We start from the raw sequence: 19,478 nt of genomic DNA, 5'->3' as shown, positions 1-19,478 counted from the left end.
AAGTTTAGCTGTGTCTGCAACGACAACACCACACAGTCAAGAAAAGTTAGGTGTCTCCAAAAAAACAACGACAGAACAAGTGCAGATTGAAGACACTCTACCAAATTTAACTAATTATGAACATGCTAATTTTTGCGTGTGTAACATCATTATCAGAAAGGTTAATACATGAGGATGAATTTCTACCCAAAAATTGTGTGAAAAATTGATTGTATGAGATTTTCTGAAGTTCTCAAAGATGAAGGATTGCGGACAGATTATCCGAAATACAACACGTGGTTGACGCCCTGAAGATCAATGGTTACACCCAACAATTTATCAGAAGCCCCCAAAGCACCACGGGGTCTACAAATCAGTCTCAGATCGACAGAGGTTTTGTCACCTTGCCATATCTTCAAGGAATTTTAGAAAAAATTGCAAGAACTTTAAGGCAGTTCAACATCAATGTTGCCCACAAATCTGTAACAACTGTTGGCTCCTTTTTAAAAAAACCTAAAGACAATTTTAGTAAAGACTTATCGACAGGAGTGATCTATAAAATCAGTTGTAAAGATTGTGACAAAGTTTATAGTACAGGCCTGATTTTTTTCAGGTCTGATTTTCGCTATTGCATAAATAGCACTCTCTACTGTGAGGATCGTGTATCATACCTATCTAATACCGCAGTTCAAAATATATGGACTTCATATATACATTGCATCTGATTTATCATCACGGGTTTATTACGAATCAACTTAACGACCTGTTACCAGTTGGCTTGTTAGCTCAGTTGGTAGAGCACTGCACTAGTATTGCAGAGGTCAGTGGTTCGAATCCCGTACTGGCCTGATTTTTTTCAGGTCTGATTTTCGCTATTGCATAAATAGCGCTCTCTACTGCGAGGATTGTGCATCATACGTATCTAATACTGCAGTTCAAAATATATGGACTTCATATATACATTGTATCTGACAAAGTTTATGTCGGTCAAATTTCAAGAGCCTTAAGATCCAGGATTAGAGAACACAAGAGAGCAATTTTCATGGGAGATGGAAATTCTTTATTAACTCAACATTGTATAAAATACAATCATATTTTTGACCTTGAGGATGTCAAGATCATTGACCGCTGTTCCCAATGGTAAAAAAGATTATTCTTAGAAGCGTGCCGTTCAATTTGTGAACTGAATTCCATTAATGAACACATTTACATTCCTGACATTTACAAGGCCCTTGGCAATCCCAAGTGACGTTCTGCAGCTCTTTTTAAAGCACTCATTTGCTTTTGTAGCCATTTTATTGCTGAAGAAGGTTATAGTACTTTAACTGAAATGTCCTTACACAAAGTTTTTTAGTCAGTGACAACGAAAAAAAATTTTTATTCATTATGAAGGATTGTGCCACATTGTTTCTACCCAGAGAAAGCTGTTTTTTTTTTTTTGTCTTGTTGCAAGGGTAGGAGGTATGAAATAGTCTGAGTTCCAGTGAAGAATAGAACATCACACCTCTGAATTCATTGCTGCGATGCTCTACCATCAAGCCAATGAGACTCTATGGTGAGCAAAGCCTTATCTATCATTTTGGCATCACTTGTGTCAAGATGCACAACACTTCCTGGCTATTGCAGGATTGTCTGTTAATTCTCAGTGCCTGTTAGTTGGATAACTTCTTGAGATTGTGAGGTGATCTAGAGGTCACATGTTCATTACTTGTAGAAGGTAGAGGTTTGCCAGAATAATGTGCATGTAACTGATTTGGATGTCAAATATCAGTATGGCTTACCTTTTTTAGCTTCAGTAGGCATAGGTATTTGTTGTCCTTGGGCTGCAAATACACCAGAAAGGTTCACTTTAATTAGCAGGAATAAAAAGTTCTGCTCAAAAGCAAGTGATCGATACATTTACATATTTACATGTCCAGTTAGAATTTGCTAGGTTCTCTGAATTATGATATTTACAAGATGGCAGTCACCATGATCTTGCCACAAACTAAGCTATGCAGATGCATGTACAATTTCACATTAACAACCAGAAAAGAAAAGGAAAACAAGTATTCTACTTCCTCTAGTCAACAAAAGTTTTTTTTTATCTTGTTCACTTTTTTAGAAAAATAATAGTTGAACAATGTATCCATCAAAGTCCATTTCTGTGTATCTCGTGCTTTAAAGACTTCCAAGCTAATTAGCAAAAAGTTAGATTCTCACCCTTTGAAGAAAATGTATGAAGAGTTACTTGAGCTTTTCTGTGATAGGGGAAGGTCACAACCTAAAGACAGCAAACATAAATGAGCTCATTTTCATCATCATACTGAAATGGTGATTGATTTTCTTAATAGTTGCACGTAAAAAGGAAATCCCAGCAAGACACAATAACAACAGCATTATTAATGAAACTATACTTTAGAATCAACGGCTACTAGGAAAATGACTGGCTGTGTCCTTTTAGATATCTCATTTATTGAATAATTCATTTCATGGTCATTCTATGCAAATCTGTAATTTACATAATTATTTCCAAAGCTGTATCAGGAGAACTCTGATACTCCTCAAACACCAAGTTAAAACTACCTTTACTGAGAGCCACAAACCAGAAAGGTACTGCTGAGTGATTTCTAAACAACCAAATCATATTACAGGCACCAGTCATTTTGTTTAGAAAAGTTAAATATAACAGGGCTTGACACTAACTTTTCAACTTACTAGCCAATTAAGTGGCTGGTAACAACTTAGGTGTTACAACAATTTCAGTTTGTTTACTAGCCAAACTGGCTGGTGGAAATTAAAAACTACTAGCCAAAACTAAATTTCTACTAGTCTGTGGCTAGTTGGCTACTGTTAGAGTCAAGCTCTGATATTTAAGCTTTGATATTTGTCTCATTCTTAAAGATGATGTATCAAAAATGAAATGAAATAATATTCAAATAATGAATTGAGTAAGGTTATACATACTGCTGCAAAAAGATATTCTGGCTTTTCCCATTGAGCCAGTGGCACTGAATAATTTGTTTGGTTCTGAAGTTTTCAGATTATACGAAAAATATTTCAGTAATCATATAATTATTTTGATATACATAAAAAGTCATACAACCATTTAATCAAAGGTCTAAGGACTTGTTGAAAAAATAAGTTACAAAGTGTATTTTCCACTGAAAAGGTTCTGTATATTTGGATATGGTACAAGGGGATTGAAAATAAACCAAGATGTAGTTGAAAAAAAAAAGCCCACTTGAAGGCCAAATTATGACAAATTGCTTTCTACTCCAAAATATAAATATGAAAATTATAAAACCTGTAAAAACAGCTACTGGTAAACAAATGATCAATGAACAAGTTTATTTTCCTAGATATTTCATAAAAATCACCTTCAAAAAGATTTTTGAACAAGATGCTAATGACTATGATGATGTTGATCATTACACCACTGACAGTAATTTAAGTCTGGGAGTGCCTTCATAACCATATTACAAACCAATGAATAATTTAAAACTATCTTCAGTTGCAATATAAAGCCTGGGTCTTAAGAAACTCAATTTCCCCCTTTTGGAAAAAAACAAATTAATAAGCAAACCTGACCTTTGGAATAATTTTGCACTTGGCTAATGCGTCATCAGAACATCCATCACAACGAATTTTGTAGATAAGCGCATAAGCTGACCAGTTGTAATCTGTCAAGAAAATAATGATTTAATTTCCTTTAGTCTTAGCAAAGAGCTCTTAAATTATAGGAAGAAATGATTAACTAGAATATGTCTTATTTTACCAATTGAAGGTCGTAAATCTCAAACTTCAACACCATGTTTAATAAATCAAGGTGGGAATTCTTTGTTGTTCCTGATAATACAATTTGGAGGAATTTATGTGTAATTTTCATTTGATACAGTGATCTTAGGTAATTGGCATTTCCTCAAGATTGTCATTCATCATACTCTTACCAATCAATAGGTTATTTCCAAACTACCCTTGGCCTCTTTTTTAAAACAATGCCTGCTGCTCAATCTTCCTTGTGATAGTGAGTTTAATTTGCATGTGAATGAAAACATATTATGGATGGGCACCAGGACTCACTTTGAAAAAGAGGCTAAAGGTAATTCAGAAATGGGCTATTTTATGAAACATGACAAAACTGTTCCATTACCTGTTTTTGAAGAAGTCACATTCTCCCACACAACATCAATATCCTTTTCTCTGAATTTTACTGAATGTATCTCAACTTTATGTGGTTCGTTTTTTGACTGTGCAGGAGAGGTCATGCACTCTGTTGATATATTTCCAAAAAGAATGTTTTTGTCTGTATCAACACATAAACAGTTATTCAATAGGTTAACCTTATGAGATAAAATGTTTATGCAAGTCAGGTTCCATTTAAAAATGATCTAGGGAAGCACTTTTGTTATGGTGGAAATATTTGTCACTCCAAAAAAATTCATAAACTTCTTCTTTAAGTTACTTTATTATAATTGTGTCAATAGTTAATGTGGTATAGTGATGTTTATCCTTCCCTTCAAATCAAGTATTGTTTCCTTTCTTTCCCATCAGTTAAGGCTTGAATTTGCTAAGGTGTGTTCCAATTGTCTGTCTGGCTGGTTCAAATCATTTGCAGAATATGCACTTGTCTTTAGGTGTTATTTAATTAGTTTTCCATCTTACAACACACCCAACATATTTGTTAGAATGATCCTGAAAACACTATAAATATCCCATTACATGTACATCCTGAGTGTCAAATCCTAGATTTTCAATTTCAACTCACCATTTCGGTTCTCAGCACTTCGCTGTTGCCTGACAGAAGAACCATCTCTTTTTTTCCTGTTTCTATACATTGTGTCTAAAATTGGATTTAACAGACATATATTGGGTGGAATTAGATTTTACTTCATTGGTTATGACTTTTGTAAATAAATTATTTTGAAGCATTTGTTCCTATTCTTGGGTATCTACTTTCACTTTCTTTTAGCCAAGGGTGACATGTTCAATACACAATTCGCATAGCCCACAGTCAGTGCAAAACTCTAATAAAATTGCTATCACATTTTAGCGAGATTTGTCAATTAGGTTTTGCCATCTTCAGGTTTTTGTTACACTCAGCCATTTAAAACTCCATAAAATGTTGCCCTTAGTACCTAGTTAATTGAAGTTTGAAGTCTACTTGGTGCTAACCCAGGGTTAAATTCAAGTTAAAAGGGGTTTCTTTATTCCTTTGTTCAAAAGCCTTTTTCACATAATTTTCTATATTCTTCTTAGAGTGTCTAGTCATCAAATTGTAGACAAAAGGGATGGTAGTGAACTTTCTTTTATGCCTTTAAAATCTGAAATCAAATTTCTCACTAACCCTTGGTTATCTTAATGTAGCTTTGAATAATGTGGCCCAGGACAACACAAAAAAACCAAAGAAAAAATCAAGACCATGTGTTAAACGTAATCCTGGTTATATTTTTACAACATTTTGAACAGCCGTCCCTAGAACTGCACATGGTAGGTAAGGTATACTACTTAAAGCTTTATCACAACACTTTCTTGCACCACCAAAATTATTACATTTTAGGCTTACTTGCATAATGTATTGACATATAAATGAAATTATAAACCAGTTTTTATGTGTGACTTGTCAGTAATGGTAGCCCACTAGCCACAGACTAGTAGAAATTCAGTTTTGGTTAGTGGTTTTCACTTTCCGCTAGTCAATTTGGCAAGTAAACAAACTGAAATTGTTGTATTAACATCTAGGATGTCACAAGCCACTTCGGCTAATAAGTTGAAAAAATTAGTGTCAAGCCCTGTGCATAATCTACTTGTATTTTACCTCTATTTAAAGAAACATTTCTTTGGCAACTTGCTACACATTCTTCAAAAGAAACCACCTGGCAAAACAAAAATTGAAACAGAACCAATATTATGCACATATTAGACAAATCTTTTTTTTTTTTTTTTTTTTTTCAGGTTTCAAGTTACAGACAATTATTAGTCTACCTTGGCTGACATATTCACATTTACTATGTCATTTATAATTAGTATAAATACATGTATGTACTGCATTCGTCAGATTTTTTTCAATTATTTTCAGTGAAGTCTTTGACAACCCTTTACCTCCTACAGGTGTAGTATCATTCAGGGAAAGAGAATGGAAGAGGAAACGGATAAAAAATGGTTGGTAACTTCATGACTGTGTAATTGTAATAATGGTGCTGAAGATAAAGATAACAATAATAATAATATAAACAATAACAACAACATGGGTAATCAACATGAACAAAAATTATAGAAATGTCCAATTTAATATTGAGCTTTATAACTACATGTGGTGCCAATAACTTCACCTTTGATGATTTGTTACTACGCCATGTTAATATTGCTGTTTGACATAAGTTCAATTAGCATAGTTTTATTAGGAAGAGCAAGGACTCATATTCCAAAGGGCTGCTTATTATCATCTCACTGTTTAGATAAGACGCGTTAAAAGGGCAGGTGCAAAAAAAAACAGAATGGTTGCTGACTCATATGCAAAAATTCGCAACAGGACACAACAATGCAGCCCAATATGCATGTTAAGCCAACTAAAAATTAGGAAGCATAGACATGAGCCTTGAAAAGTCATGTTTCCATGTTACAAATTAATGAAGAAATTAGCGTAGTAACTACTGAAATACGATGTAGATGATGAAAATCACATTTCATTTTCTTGTGATAAAAATAAGTTACGGCTGATCAGGACCTGCTACGTAGCCAAAGACTCAATAGTCACTTTTATTTTACTTTACAGAAGTACACTCTGATTTAAGACGGACAGGAGAAAAAGAAATGAAACTGATAGGGGCTGTTCAAGTTTTATATGCATCTGTCGGTGTAAAAAGGAAAAACTATGAGAACTGGACAAACAAAATGCATCTGTTTCGCTTATTAAGTAATTTAGCATACTTAGAATTCGGCGATTAGGGTATTGTCTTATACAAGGAGCAAAATAATCCCTAACATATAACTCAACAATAAAAAAAATCAACCATAGAAACCAAGGCCGACATGCGTCAATAGCCTCGCTTGTCATCTTGTAGCGAGCTGTACCTGCAATCGTTTCGTATTATCATCCTGTTTGCGTCCGAACACGGATCCTTCTCATGGTTTTACGTGGGTGTTAACAAGCAAATCTAGTTTAAAGCCATACGACTATCCTTTAGTATTTTTACACGATTTGAAAATTCGTAAAACAAAGAGTTTTTCACTCTGCGTGTTATTCAGGAAATGAAGAAGTTAGATGTTGTGAAACGTTGGAAACTGAAAGTTTTCATCCATTTGGAGAAGTCGCGACATCCCCAATTAAAGCATTTGTAGCTGCGTCTTTTTGAAGCATGTCTGCTTAAGAATTCAACCATATATTGATTCTTTAATTTGAGTACTTCAAAGTTTTTTAATCTCCCTACCTTACTGAAATCTGAGGCACAACGAAGATGACACGGAGACGATGGATCTCGTTTCGATTGCGAAAGTCTGTCGTGCAGAGATGCATATTTCCCTGAAGAAAGCGTTGCTAAGCCAAGGAAATAAATGACGGTTAGAAGACCAGAGAACCTTTTAGCAATCGTCTGCAAACCATTCGGCATTGCTTTCTGGACTGTGGCTACATTCTTCACTGGGCATCAAGGGATATTTATCGTTTTTTAACGTCCAGCTAAGGACGATCTTTCGGTTAGTTTGACGAAGGTTAAACTCATGAGCATATTATGGTACACATGCCCCCACTCGGACAATCGACAGAAATGTAAACGATAGCCTGTCGACAGGAAGTCGAAAGAGGCCGATTTGCGTAATATCCAAAAAAAATAAATTTGATCGTAATTCGTTTTCGTTGGTTTGTGACTCTTATTTTGACTTCAGCCAAAAAGAGCATACCTCTTAAATAAACATTCGCTAGAGGGGAACCAAAGCAATATTCAATTTTAAAATTTGCTGCTAGAGCAGATAGATATCAGGTTCAATAAACATACGTGACAGTTTAACATGTATATCGTTTCGCTTTACATGTTTTTTTTTTATTATCTTAACATATTCGTGACCTCAGCCGGCTTAACTTAAGTAGTCTGCTAAAATCTTTGTATGCTAAATTTCTAGGAAGGTAAACAATAAGGCAGATGAGGAAGAAACTTAAAGCTTTTACTTTTGCTATTTTTCTCTTCTTGAGAGAAAGGGAAGAGAATGAAAAGAGAGGGGGAAGAGGGAAAGGAAGCGGAAATAGGAAGGTAAGGCAAGGAAGGTAAGAGGGAATGAACCTTAGCTTATAAAAATTTGCAGCTATAGTACGCTACTATGCTTGTTTAAAATTTGTTTAAAGTACTTTGGGGTTTCTATGGCAGCAAAAGTTGACTCTTAATCCGATTTCAGATAGTCATCACGTTTCCTTTGACTCCTAAATTAAACCCTTAGATTGACAACTTCTGATTTCTCCGTATAATAATACCGCTGAATCATTTCTTAACATCATAAGAGTAAAGGGAATGATGGCCAACCGAGGAAGCTTTGATTGTTAACTAAATTCTCCCTGTCAATACGAAAGGAAATGTATTGCAAGAGTATGGAGAATTCGGATGCTGATTTTATGGTGCACAGGATTAAGATGGCCACAATCCTAGTCAAAACCCCGGGGACACCGTTGAAAAGCAGAAGCAGAAGGGTCATATTTCATACTTCTTTCCTTGTGTGCACGAATAACCTCGGTATTGGTGTAATTTAGCCCTCTCCCAACTCCCCAAGCAATGTGACAGCGAAGGTAATGATCAAAGAGGTTGAATTCGACTTTACAGGGTTAGGGTTAGGGGACATGTTACCTTCTTGAGCTTTGAAAGAAGCTTCCTGAGAATATTGTCCGCCTTTGTATGTTATCGAAAAAGGGAAGACCTTGATTGCTACCATACCAGAGTGGATGGGGACGTTATAAGGGAGGATACATCTGTCCTCTTTCTCTGTCTTGTTATTATCATGTACCATCGTCGAGGCCAAATAACGATTAGCCAATCGTAAGCCACTGAAGTAGTCTTTTCCGTCTTCTCCTTATCGTATACTGTCGAATGCATTTCCTTCATGGCACTTTTGGGTTGGTTTCTAGATCTGGAACGTGTCAAAAGGCTGGAACTGGGAAGTATGCAGATAACTAGTGGCTGTCAAGATCCCTGCCCTTTGTTCGTCGGCCACGCACCGTGATTAGGTCGATTAGAACCCTGTTGTTTGTGATGGTCAACTGAGCGATAAAAAGACGAGTTGTGAACGGAAGCACTCTCATTACTGCCAATGACTTTCACGGCTCCGTACCAGTCCTTATTCAAGATAGCCGAAAGGCAACTGCTCACAGACTTTGAAGGTAACACACGGACGAAATTAAAACTCAAAAAGAAATGTGGAACAGCCATTAGAAAACACTAACCGCGTTCATTGAGGCTTTGGCAGCCCATGCTCGTCTCATTGAATTTTTTCTACAATGCTTAAAATGTACTGCTTTAAATGCATTGCTTTAAATACGTGACTATAATATCATAAGCGAATCCAATAGCGTGACTAGCTAGTCCAACTTCGATTTACTCCATCCATCGAATGCGACAGAGTAACCCACGCCAGCGGGCTACAAAGTTGGAGCGATTAGAGTTACTGACAGATACAACATAAATGTTTTGGAATATTTCTACTAAAAATGTAGACTTTTTGACAAAGGGAGCAATCAATGAGAGGAAAATTATCCAAATGAGTGACCAGAGGTTAAAGTTCATCGATGTCTAGTCCTGTGTTTTGAGCACGTGACCGCCGGATGCAAAGACTTGCCCATCCGGTATTGCTCTAGCGGAGGGCTGAAAGGAAGCAGAGCATAAGCTGTTTCAGTATTTTTCGGTCTTGGATATTCTAAGAACTGCCATAAAGATGGTTCTCTCTTGTTGCCGGTTGATCAGTTTACTCGTTGCTTTTAACTTGTTTGGGACTGAACACGCAGAAACAAACCCCAACGGTTTGTGTCTCCGTGAAGAATCGAAATCGAGTACTTCAAGTGAAGCGACCTTGACATCTGAAACAGTCTGCTGTCGACGATGCAGGTCGACCATACAAGACCAAGAGAATCGAAGGGTGAGTACAGAAATTAAATTTTTCGTTATGCTGTTGAGAATTTCATAAAACTTTCAGGGCCAGCGGGGTCGCTTTATTGAACACTGCGAAGCTTTGGCTTGGAGTTTAATGAACAGCCCATGCATCAACAATCAACATTTAAAAACCCTTCATACACACGTTTCGTGAATCACGTCTCAGCGAAAAGTGCGGCTGCTAGCTCTCTCTCTCTCTCTCTCTCTCTCTCTCTCTCTCTCTCTCTCTCTCTCTCTCTCTCTCTCTCTCTCTCTCTCTCTCTCTCTCTCTCTCTCTCTCTTTTACACCAATTGCCGTAGGTTTAAGTAAATTTACCAATATCAACTAATTTCCGTTTTAAACTGTGTCTACAGTATGATTTCCGCCATTGGATATTTTTACTTTGAAAGGAGAGACTCCCTGGTAAAGGTTGTTAGGGACATTTTCACATTTGATTGTTTTTTTTTTTTTAACACTATATTGTATCAATCTCTCGTTTGTTAAAGTTTTTGCCTGTTTTCGCGTCAAAGCATCAACGTGTCAGGAGCACGCAGCGTCTAAACTTATCTCGCATTTTCAATAGTAAACAAAAATCAAAATTCAATTCCGTTAAATTACCGTCATTTCATGTGTCATCCCATTGAATAAATCGTTGATACTTAAGTGCACGTGTTGGCGTAACCAGAGTACCTAAAAAAAACCTTATATTTTGTTAAACGGACGCGCAAACAGGGATAGACGCGGTGAACACAGATGTGCGTCTTGTTGTTTACAAAAGAAAAAAACTTACAATGCGGAGTGTAACGTTCTACAGCCTGCTGTGCTTGGATAACCCGGAAGATAAAATGACCCATTCAGCAGTCAACAGGCAATGTTGGTTGTGCGTGGCGTGACGATCTTGGGTTCGACACGTGTTGATAAATTGCACGTGGCGCTCAATTATAAGCATCTCTTCATTGAGTAGTTATGATGTTGCAGAGTCTGATAATAGACGCCTTGAATCTTTAAGATAATGTAAAATGAAAAGCATATCTGCGAGCTATGCTACTATGTCCACGATGTTTTCATGATGAATAAGATAATCATGATAGTAACTACGCTTCTATGAGGCGATACTTAAATTGTCCCTTTTTTATCATTTTCCAAATATATTCGTAATCTCGTTTTTCTTAACTATCCTTCATCGTTTTGAATCAACTTGTCGACAGCGAAGGGAAAAAAAAATCAAAGAAAGGTTCTTAAGGTTTTAAGGTCATCTAAAAAGTTAACAGTTGCACATTTGTCCGATAGTATATTTAAAGAGATAATGAGTTACTAGTTTCTAACACAAATGCACTTTTCTTGTTTGTAGAATACTGTATTTGAAAAGTGTATCCAGAATTGCAAGCAGCAAAGGGATATCAAGGGTAAAAGGTTTAACTGCTTTTCATAAATCGATTTGGTGATGTTTAAAATTTTTTTTTTGAATTTAAAGTTTCATCTGATAAAATTATATAGCAATTACTATAATTAATGATCGCGGTGTTGATCAACGGATGAGAGTTCAGTAACTAACGCTTCTTTCAGCATTTTTTTTTATTGTTATTCGTCAGATAACGAAGTTCTTGCACGATCTAAAAGAAGGGCTCGACGGTCTTCCCTGGAATACGAAGGTTAGTGATTGGTTTAAAAGCTTTCCATAATCGATGCCGTTTAAGAAAATTTCGTTCAAACTTTTTATTAATAAGTACCATCTGTGCTTATTGAGTCAACATTGGAAATTGTCATTTGCCTCTACTGAAAATAGCCCAAAAGCTTGTTGGCTTTTACTCGTTCAAGTTAAGCGTAGCTTTATAGTCATAATAGGGACTTTAAGCAGTCAGGACGGCAACGCCACGGAAGACATCGATTAAAAAATGAGTTTCTACTTTTAGTTAGAATTTCGAAAATGGCTGGATGTGTTTACCGTCTCATAGGACGCCAGACCTCAAACTCAACATAACGCATAAAATTAGCATTGAGTTCCAAATGTAAATTAAAATAACTTGCCGCCGCGGTTTAGCTTCACAGACGACGCAAATTTTGGGGATTTCACGTTGTTTTGCAAAGGACGGCTAAGAAATGTACAAAGTTTGAAAACGCACGTGCTGGGCTATTATTCTGCCAATTAGATCTATTGTTTTTCCACGTTCTCGTTGCCGTAGCTCTCGTGGTTTGCTTAAAGTCTCTAATGTTCTGTACACTGCGTGAAGGACGTTGGGTTGGTCTAGTATGAACTCAAGTGGATCAAATGCATTTATGGGTCCCTCTTAGTCACGCCCTGCCGTTTATAAGAAAGTGAAAACAAGGTTTGTTCAATAATTCAAGTGGTGCTTTCAATAGACCACTTCCATAAATGGCTGCTGGATTAAAATTCTCTTGTTTACATATAAATTTGCCTGGGTGGCCTCGTTCTCCAGCACAAATTCAAAAGAATACATTATCTCAAGCGAGGCCACTCCGGCAAATTTAAATTTAAACAAAAGAATATTAATCCGGCAGCCATTTATGAAAGTGGTCTATATCTGTCAATAAAGTATTGGTTTGTGCTTTTTGTTATGCAAATATCGAGTTTTGGATGCAAACTGGAAGTCTGGAAAATATAAGAGAAGCTTAGGAGTCCTTCGAGGCGCAATAAAATGCAAGTCTAGCTTCTCTTATAGGGAAATATTGATGCCCTCTTCATGATGGCTTGAAATAAATCAGATAGAACACGTGCGATTGCTATGTGAGAACAAGATTGTGCAAATATCATGGGAATTACAGGAAATTCATTTAGGCGTTTCGTTTTCTCTCAGAGTGTCGCGGTCTTAGGGATCTTACGGCACCTTCTCCATGTTCACCAGAGAGGATGAAGGTCGAATTCCACACAATTTCGTCAGATACTTATGGTTACAACATCATTTGGGAGCCTATACCGGAATTTCTTTTTAAAGGTAACACTTGTCCTTAAATTTAGTTGTCTTGCTTTCTTTGAGCAAGCGCTCAGACAAGTGCGGATATGTTGCAAATGAACTAGCTTTTTTCACGGATTTGATCCCTTTTTCTCTACTTTAGATGGACTTTTGTCGAAAAGCCGTGATCTTTAGCATTATCCTGATCTTATAATGAGGGACCAAATGTGAACTGAAATCATTGCAGCGTGGCAATCTGTCTAAAAAAAGAGAAATGTTCAATTCGCGATGTATGCCGGATTGTGTGGTGTACTCAACAAGGTTTAAACGTAATACAGTCGCTTATCAAATCGAGAAACAGAATCTGTTGGCATTGATATCACCATAGCTCGCTTTGGTAATGGTGTGAAGTCAAACTAATGTTAATCTTTTACTCCGTAACTTGGTTGTATCCAGCTATAGCTGAAAATGGGAAGGAAACGAGGGGCTTCATTTCAGTTCAACAAAGCCAAAAGCGCAGGCACCTTCAACAGCTGCTTTCATTACTTGTGTTTATGTTTTTGTGGCAGGAGAAGTCGTCACTTGAAACATATGTAGCAAATCTATGAAAGCGTATGTGTATTTTTGTTGTAACGCGGCACTCAGTCAAGCAGATACCTTTCTCTCCTGGAACGGAGACAAAGTGTATGAAAATTAAGCTTAAACGCAAGAAGGTTCTCATTTGGCATCGTTCTGTTTTAGTCCATAACAGGACGTGGACTCATTACTCACTGCTGTATGAATTTAGGGACGATCCTTCACCAGATAGAAAGGTGAAATGTCTGCTCGTACCAAAGGTTAGTAGAAATAAGAATTCTCCCGAAATCCTCCTGCTTTGTAAAACTGAAATGTTCTGTTGATTTGCACGTGCCCTCCAGTAATTTTAATTAATGAGAAGTACGATGTTCTAATTTCAGAATAACACCAACTGGACACTGATACATCAATCTGCAAATTTTAAACCAGAAGCTCTCCGTTATGCGGTGTGTTACTTTATATTATTACTTATATTAAAGTCCGGGGCATTTTAATAGAGTGATTCCTATAGATGATCGATCAGAGGACAGACGCATAGATGACGTCACCATGAACAAGTTTTGTCTTCATGATCGTATAAAACAGATAGATTTTATGCGTTTGTTCAGAAAGAGGCCACACATGACGTCAAAATGTAATAGGAACACCAGTGACACTCCTCTGCACCTCTTGTTTTGCATCATGCATAAAGAGGACAAAAACATCTAACCTAAGTTTGTAACTGTTGGAATGAGTTCTAAGTTCTGTCTCGTTTTTCATTTTTAGGTCGTTTCCTATCCATTTAGAAGCACCTTCTCAGGAGAACAAGCGATCAATTTGTCAGAGTTTGATCCACTGAGACCAAGTAGGCATTTTTTCTTGTATCAAACTACAAATTAAACGTACATATTACTTTTTTTAAGTACAGGTTTTATATTTAAATCTGGCGGCAGCATGTATTTTGGTGTTTGTTTGGACAGACCAACTTCATCGTATATGACCTGCTCTTAAAAGAGTATATCGTACAATACATTTTTTTTTTGCTTTCTTTTTATGCGAAAATGAATATCGACTATTGCATTAAATCGACTTTCGTCATCATTTATTTCCCTTGTATTTTTAGAGAAAATTACAGACGTTTATGAAAAATACGTTCCATCAAAATAAGAACAGTGGCTCTGAATCTTCTTCATTCACACCAGTTGTTACAGCGAGTACTTAACGATTAAGCAGATGATGTTTTCTAATATTCATTTGTAATATCTTTCTTTTTCTAGCATTCGTTCCCACCTTCGATCCCATTTTTCCCACAAAAGGTAAGCCATTCACTTTGGGTTCTTCCAAACAAAAGAAAGACATTTATTAGATAGTTGTGGGGAGAGAGAAATGTTTCCATTGTGATTTAGAAAAGTAATTAAGAAGTAAGGATGTTTGAAATTTAAAGTTAGATTGTATCTTCTGCGGGACAGCATCTCTGGCCTTAAATGTAGGAAATTTTAAACTCATTCAGTTAACCCTGAATTGTTCCCTTTTTGTTTCGTTTTCGTTAAGGGAGTGCAAAGTCTTCGGCCTTGGTGTGGCCTATCGTTGGGGGATCCATAGCGGGCGTGGTACTTATTTCTGCAATGATGATGGCCTTTGTCTGTCGAAAGACCACATTGCGACCATTCCACCGTCGAGGTAATATTGTTAAGGGGTTTTAGTGTTCTTTAGTCCGAGTTTGTTGAAATGTTATTTGCTAAAGAGGTTTAATTTCTCCAATAGATCCTGAACTGCAAGAAGTTATTCCCATAGCAAACAGCAGTAGAGGTGATATGACTGTATTTGCAAATTGTAAAGTTTATTTTTTTACTATGTTCGTTCAAATGTTATTTACTTTGAAGTCTTTGACTTTTCTCATCAGTAGATTCTCATCTGCCTGAAGTTTATACCACAGCAATCATCAGCAGAGGTGATTTATCTGCAGTTAAAAATCATTCTCATCTTTTTTTTCCACTCTTTTTCTTACTGTGTTGGTTAAAATAATATTAACTTAAGAGTCCTCAACCTTTCCTATAGATCCTCAACTACAAGAAGTTATTACCAAGGCAAACATAACTAGAGGTAATATGTGACTCTGCATGTGAAAATGGAATTTTCGATTCTATGTGTTTGATGAGATTTTATTGACTTTAAAGTCCTAAACTTTTTCTTACAGATTCTCAACTGTCGGATGGTGTTACCAAAACAAACAACAGTAGAGGTAAGATGAGTGCATTTGTAAATTGTAGTTTTGTTGAACACAATTGCGTTATTTAAAGAGTCGGTTTTTCCATAATCAATAACGTTGGGTTCTTCTTTGCTTTAGAACTGTACTACAGCTGTTATTACCCAGAGAACGAGGTTTTTCGTACCAGAGTGGCCTCAATTGTAAACCTCTTCCGGAAACAAGGATACAACGTCATTATGGATGCCATGGTGACAAACGAAATTAGCTCCCAGGGCCCACCGCGATGGGCAGAGAATCAGATAAAGAGAGCCAAGAAGGTGCTAGTGTTCTTATCTCCTGGTCTGTTGGAACTAGCTTCAAGTGATGGACGTGAGACTGAAAATTCGCAGGTTAGGAGCTAAGTTTACTGTAAATGTCTCACCGTTACGGAGTGTAGTATTTTTTCTTGGTGCCATGAAGTCTCTCTAAGTTTCTTACTGTGTTGACCAGTGCTCACCATCAGGTGACATAAAGACAGACGAAAGTTTGAACATAGAAATCGAACGAGAGAACGAATAAGAGAACGGGCAATTGAAAATGTATTCATCAGAAAGAGACCATAGATAAAAATTATAAGTAGTCAACAGCAAATGATATCCGGAATGATAGCAAAAAGGAGAAAAAAAAACAACGTAATTTAACTAGAACGAATCATGCGATCCATAAAGGAAAGCAAAACTGCAGAATTGTATGCGGAATTAATTAGTGAGAGTAAGCACCTAGGTTATCACGGTTATGCGAATATCGCTGGATATCATGGCAAACACGAAGCGATTAGGTTTTCCTTGAACTGAATCAAAGACGTTTTCTTTGTGCTACATTTACTTTTAAACGGTCGATAGTGTAGATAAATTTTCTTTTAGATGTTCTGGTTTCATTTTTGAGCATGTGCTTTATGCATGCTTGTGGACTTTCCCAACTTCCGTTTGCTATCATAACCAGTCACAGGTGACGTAATCTGAAGAAAGGGAAAGAACGAAAAACAGGAAGGAATATTCTACCATTTTTCGTTTGTATTCTCTTGTATGGCAATGGAATCCACCACGTAAAAAAGGCCCTTTTCTTTTCTACTGAACCCTTTTCTCCGGTCTGGCTAATTTCATTGCAGCAGTTCTGACAGACAACTCTAGGTAACTTAACGACACTAATTTAATGAGTTTTCTGTGGCCAAGCTTTAGAATCTCCATCCGCGAAACGGAAAGTTTTCAAGGTTCGAATCCTTATAAAAACACCTCACATATTTGTATTTTCCCTTAATGAGCACTGAATTTGTTTTCCGGTAGAGCCGAAGAACTGTCCATTTCAGATTACTGAAAAAGATTACATGCTGGGATTTTTTTCTACTACATGGCACTGCAGCCTCCCCTGGCGCCTTTTTTTTCCCCTCTGGCATTTTCATCTATGACGTTTGTTGTGCCAATTAAAACTGAACGCACAACGTTTCGGTATCGCCATGACTGATGTCATTGTCAAGTGAAAATAAAGAAATATATCTTAAAATATGCTTTAAACTATAACGAAATATGTAGTGATTGTGTATGTCATCATTTAAATTAAGACAGAATATAATCATGGGACCCTTTTAACCCCTTCTGTTTTACTTAATATCTTTTTCTACGGCCAGACTTCAAATCGATATGTACTTTTATAATTCTGATGGCCGTAATATTTTCTTGTTTAATTTCTTCTCCAGGACATCAACCGTGTGTGGTATGAGTTGGAGGTTCTTCGAGATATTTACTCTCAAAATCGCTCAGCAGCAAAAATGGTGTGTATTGCTTTCCCAGATGTGCCAGTCTCGTCCAAAGACTCTCCTGTGTGGCTGAAAGTCAGTTACAGATGGCCAGAGGAATTCAACGAGATCCTGAAGCGGTTAAACGACAGGCCATCGATCAAACCAGCGTAAATTTATTTTGAATTGTTACATAAACGTAACGAAAGCCTTGTTTTCATACTTTCATCCGGATCGATTTTACAACCGGATAAATAACAGCTCTGACCGGAGAATCATGATCATCTAGGTTGTGAGTGATCATCTAGATCATCCAAGTGTTTCCTTGAGATCTTGGATCTGGTTTAAATTTATTCCCTATGTGATTGTTACGATCAGACCAGGCACATGGAAACTTAAGGCTCTATGAATCGCTTCTACTTTCTGATGAAGTGTACGCGAATAGTCATATGTGGGAGAAGGTATATTTCTAAGAATGTTTCGTGCAGCAGTTCATAAAATTTTGTGTCAAAAACCGATGTTCAGAAGGGAGAGCCTACACGTGTAAAAAAGTTAACAGCGATAATAATTATCTTAATGAACAATTATTTATGTAAATTAATTTATATTCTACTTAAAGGGCAGTAATCTTCGACACAGAAATCTTTTCCAAACGGGATTTAATAGAAAAATTAAAATGACGAAGGGTCAGTTTCAACAGAAAAGAAGCGGTTTATACGAGTTTCTTTGAGAATATCTGAACTTCATTTTTAAACATCATTTTCAAGTTTGTGACACTGGGTACAATATAATTTCCATATGTCCTCGATTATATGGATATAACACGTAGATCGTTGACCGCCTATTATGTCTGATTTAATTGACGGTCACAAATTTTCCATTTTTTGTTGGACGACTCTTTTGATGGTTCAGGATGAGGGAAGTTTGTAAATATCTGAAAAAGCTACTTTGCTTTGCACTGTCCCTTTGTCATCCCTGTGTCTATATGTTTTTTTGTCGCTTTGTGGACATCTTTTGAACGATCACAAGCAAATAGCCAAGAGAGGCTCAGGGCATTTTTCAAAAGGATGCCTAATTGTTACAAGAAAAGGTGTTAATTAATAACAAAACAAATTTGGCCTCGCCATTTTTGCTCGTAGGACTTTTTAAAGACTTAAGACACCTAAAAGAAACTGTAGCAGTTAGGGAGTGACGGCTCGCGATTGAATAGTAACTCACTTTTAAAAATGGCAATGAATGAATCATTCTCTTTCATTCATAATGCAAATTTTTGAATATTGTTTTGAACCAGGCTGACACACCTTCAGTTTTCCAATTACCTGTAACTTAACTCAGGAAGTTGTGTTGATGACATATTCCTAAACAAGGGAAGTCGATAATGTCACTTTGATTTTAATAAGGCAGGCTTTTGGCTAGACTGATCCAAAAAGTTCACCGTAAGCTGTTCTGAAAGTCTTCAGTTAAATCATCGGACAACTTGAAAAATGATGTGCAGGTAGAACTGAAAAAGAAAAAAAAAACAAAGAGAACAAAGAGGCAGGTAACGGAAACGCATGTTAAGGTTGCCATGCTCCATGATTGACGTCACTGAATCCGGATGTCCTGCTTGCGTTTCCTAGAGGGCTTTCGAACTGGACCAGTCTTACCAAATTGTGATTTGAAACTATGACTTGAAAATTAAAAATAACAGCAGCGAAAGGGAATTTATTTTCAATTTAATTTCCTAAAATATGGAACCAACAATCATAAGTACTTTACAAGAAATGGAGTTAGGAAATGTGTTCCCATTGCGGTTCTTTTTTAAATGAACATATTGAAGGATGATCACTTGTTAAATAAATGGGCCTTAACAGTATGTTTAAATGAGTTTGCCAATTCTGCTTGACTTCTAAAGCTCTGAATAAATATTTATGTACTATTAAATAAAGTTCAGATAAAGTTCACATGTTTATGTATGCATCTTTCC

At 36.5% G+C, this 19,478-nt stretch overlaps 2 protein-coding genes across 5 annotated transcripts in view; one reads left to right on the top strand and one right to left on the bottom strand.

Moving 5' to 3' along the window:
* The window catches only part of LOC111320263 (uncharacterized), a 15,510-nt gene extending 7,797 nt beyond the window's left edge, over positions 1-7,713 (bottom strand). The window contains exons 1-9 of the mRNA XM_022922949.2: positions 7,389-7,713; positions 5,777-5,834; positions 4,727-4,801; positions 4,112-4,231; positions 3,550-3,641; positions 2,926-2,988; positions 2,182-2,242; positions 1,761-1,802; positions 1-14 (exon numbers count right to left, since the gene is read on the bottom strand). The exon at positions 1-14 is cut by the window's left edge and continues 85 nt beyond it. Of these exons, the coding sequence (XP_022778684.1) occupies positions 1-14; positions 1,761-1,802; positions 2,182-2,242; positions 2,926-2,988; positions 3,550-3,641; positions 4,112-4,231; positions 4,727-4,801; positions 5,777-5,834; positions 7,389-7,568 (705 nt within the window). The 5' untranslated portion in view covers positions 7,569-7,713. The remainder of the gene's footprint in view (positions 15-1,760; positions 1,803-2,181; positions 2,243-2,925; positions 2,989-3,549; positions 3,642-4,111; positions 4,232-4,726; positions 4,802-5,776; positions 5,835-7,388) is intronic.
* Positions 7,714-8,057: 344 nt separating this feature from the next.
* LOC111320544 (uncharacterized) lies at positions 8,058-19,455 on the top strand. 4 transcript variants are annotated; one of them, XM_022923196.2, is made up of 16 exons: positions 8,058-8,204; positions 9,068-10,071; positions 11,417-11,471; positions 11,658-11,717; positions 12,882-13,019; positions 13,719-13,813; positions 13,934-13,999; positions 14,319-14,397; positions 14,810-14,848; positions 15,084-15,212; positions 15,297-15,341; positions 15,436-15,483; positions 15,591-15,635; positions 15,730-15,774; positions 15,880-16,130; positions 17,474-19,455. In XM_022923196.2, the coding sequence occupies exons 2-16, from the start codon at positions 9,871-9,873 to the stop codon at positions 17,684-17,686; spliced, it is 1,509 nt and encodes a 502-aa protein (XP_022778931.1). In that variant the 5' UTR covers positions 8,058-8,204; positions 9,068-9,870; the 3' UTR covers positions 17,687-19,455. The 4 variants fall into 4 exon arrangements, with proteins under 4 accessions (XP_022778931.1, XP_022778930.1, XP_022778932.1 ...); XM_022923195.2 differs by lacking the exon at positions 8,058-8,204 and adding an exon at positions 8,416-8,731; XM_022923197.2 differs by lacking the exon at positions 8,058-8,204 and adding an exon at positions 8,417-8,731 and having other exon boundaries at positions 15,439-15,483.
* The last annotated feature ends 23 nt before the right edge of the window (positions 19,456-19,478 follow it).

This window comes from Stylophora pistillata, chromosome 10, assembly GCF_964205215.1.
Source record: "Stylophora pistillata chromosome 10, jaStyPist1.2, whole genome shotgun sequence".
Taxonomy (NCBI): Eukaryota; Metazoa; Cnidaria; class Anthozoa; order Scleractinia; family Pocilloporidae; genus Stylophora; species Stylophora pistillata.
Note: the sequence above shows the minus strand (reverse complement) of the source record. Positions and strands in the feature narration are given on the sequence as shown.

Coding starts and splice junctions, on each gene's coding strand:
- LOC111320544 (XM_022923196.2), top strand. CDS start 9,871: ATGGTTCTCTCTTGTTGCCGGTTGATCAGTTTACTCGTTGCTTTTAAC. Junction 13,020..13,718: donor ACCGGAATTTCTTTTTAAAG/GTAACACTTGTC, acceptor GTTCTGTTTTAG/TCCATAACAGGACGTGGACT. Junction 15,484..15,590: donor CACAGCAATCATCAGCAGAG/GTGATTTATCTG, acceptor CCTTTCCTATAG/ATCCTCAACTACAAGAAGTT.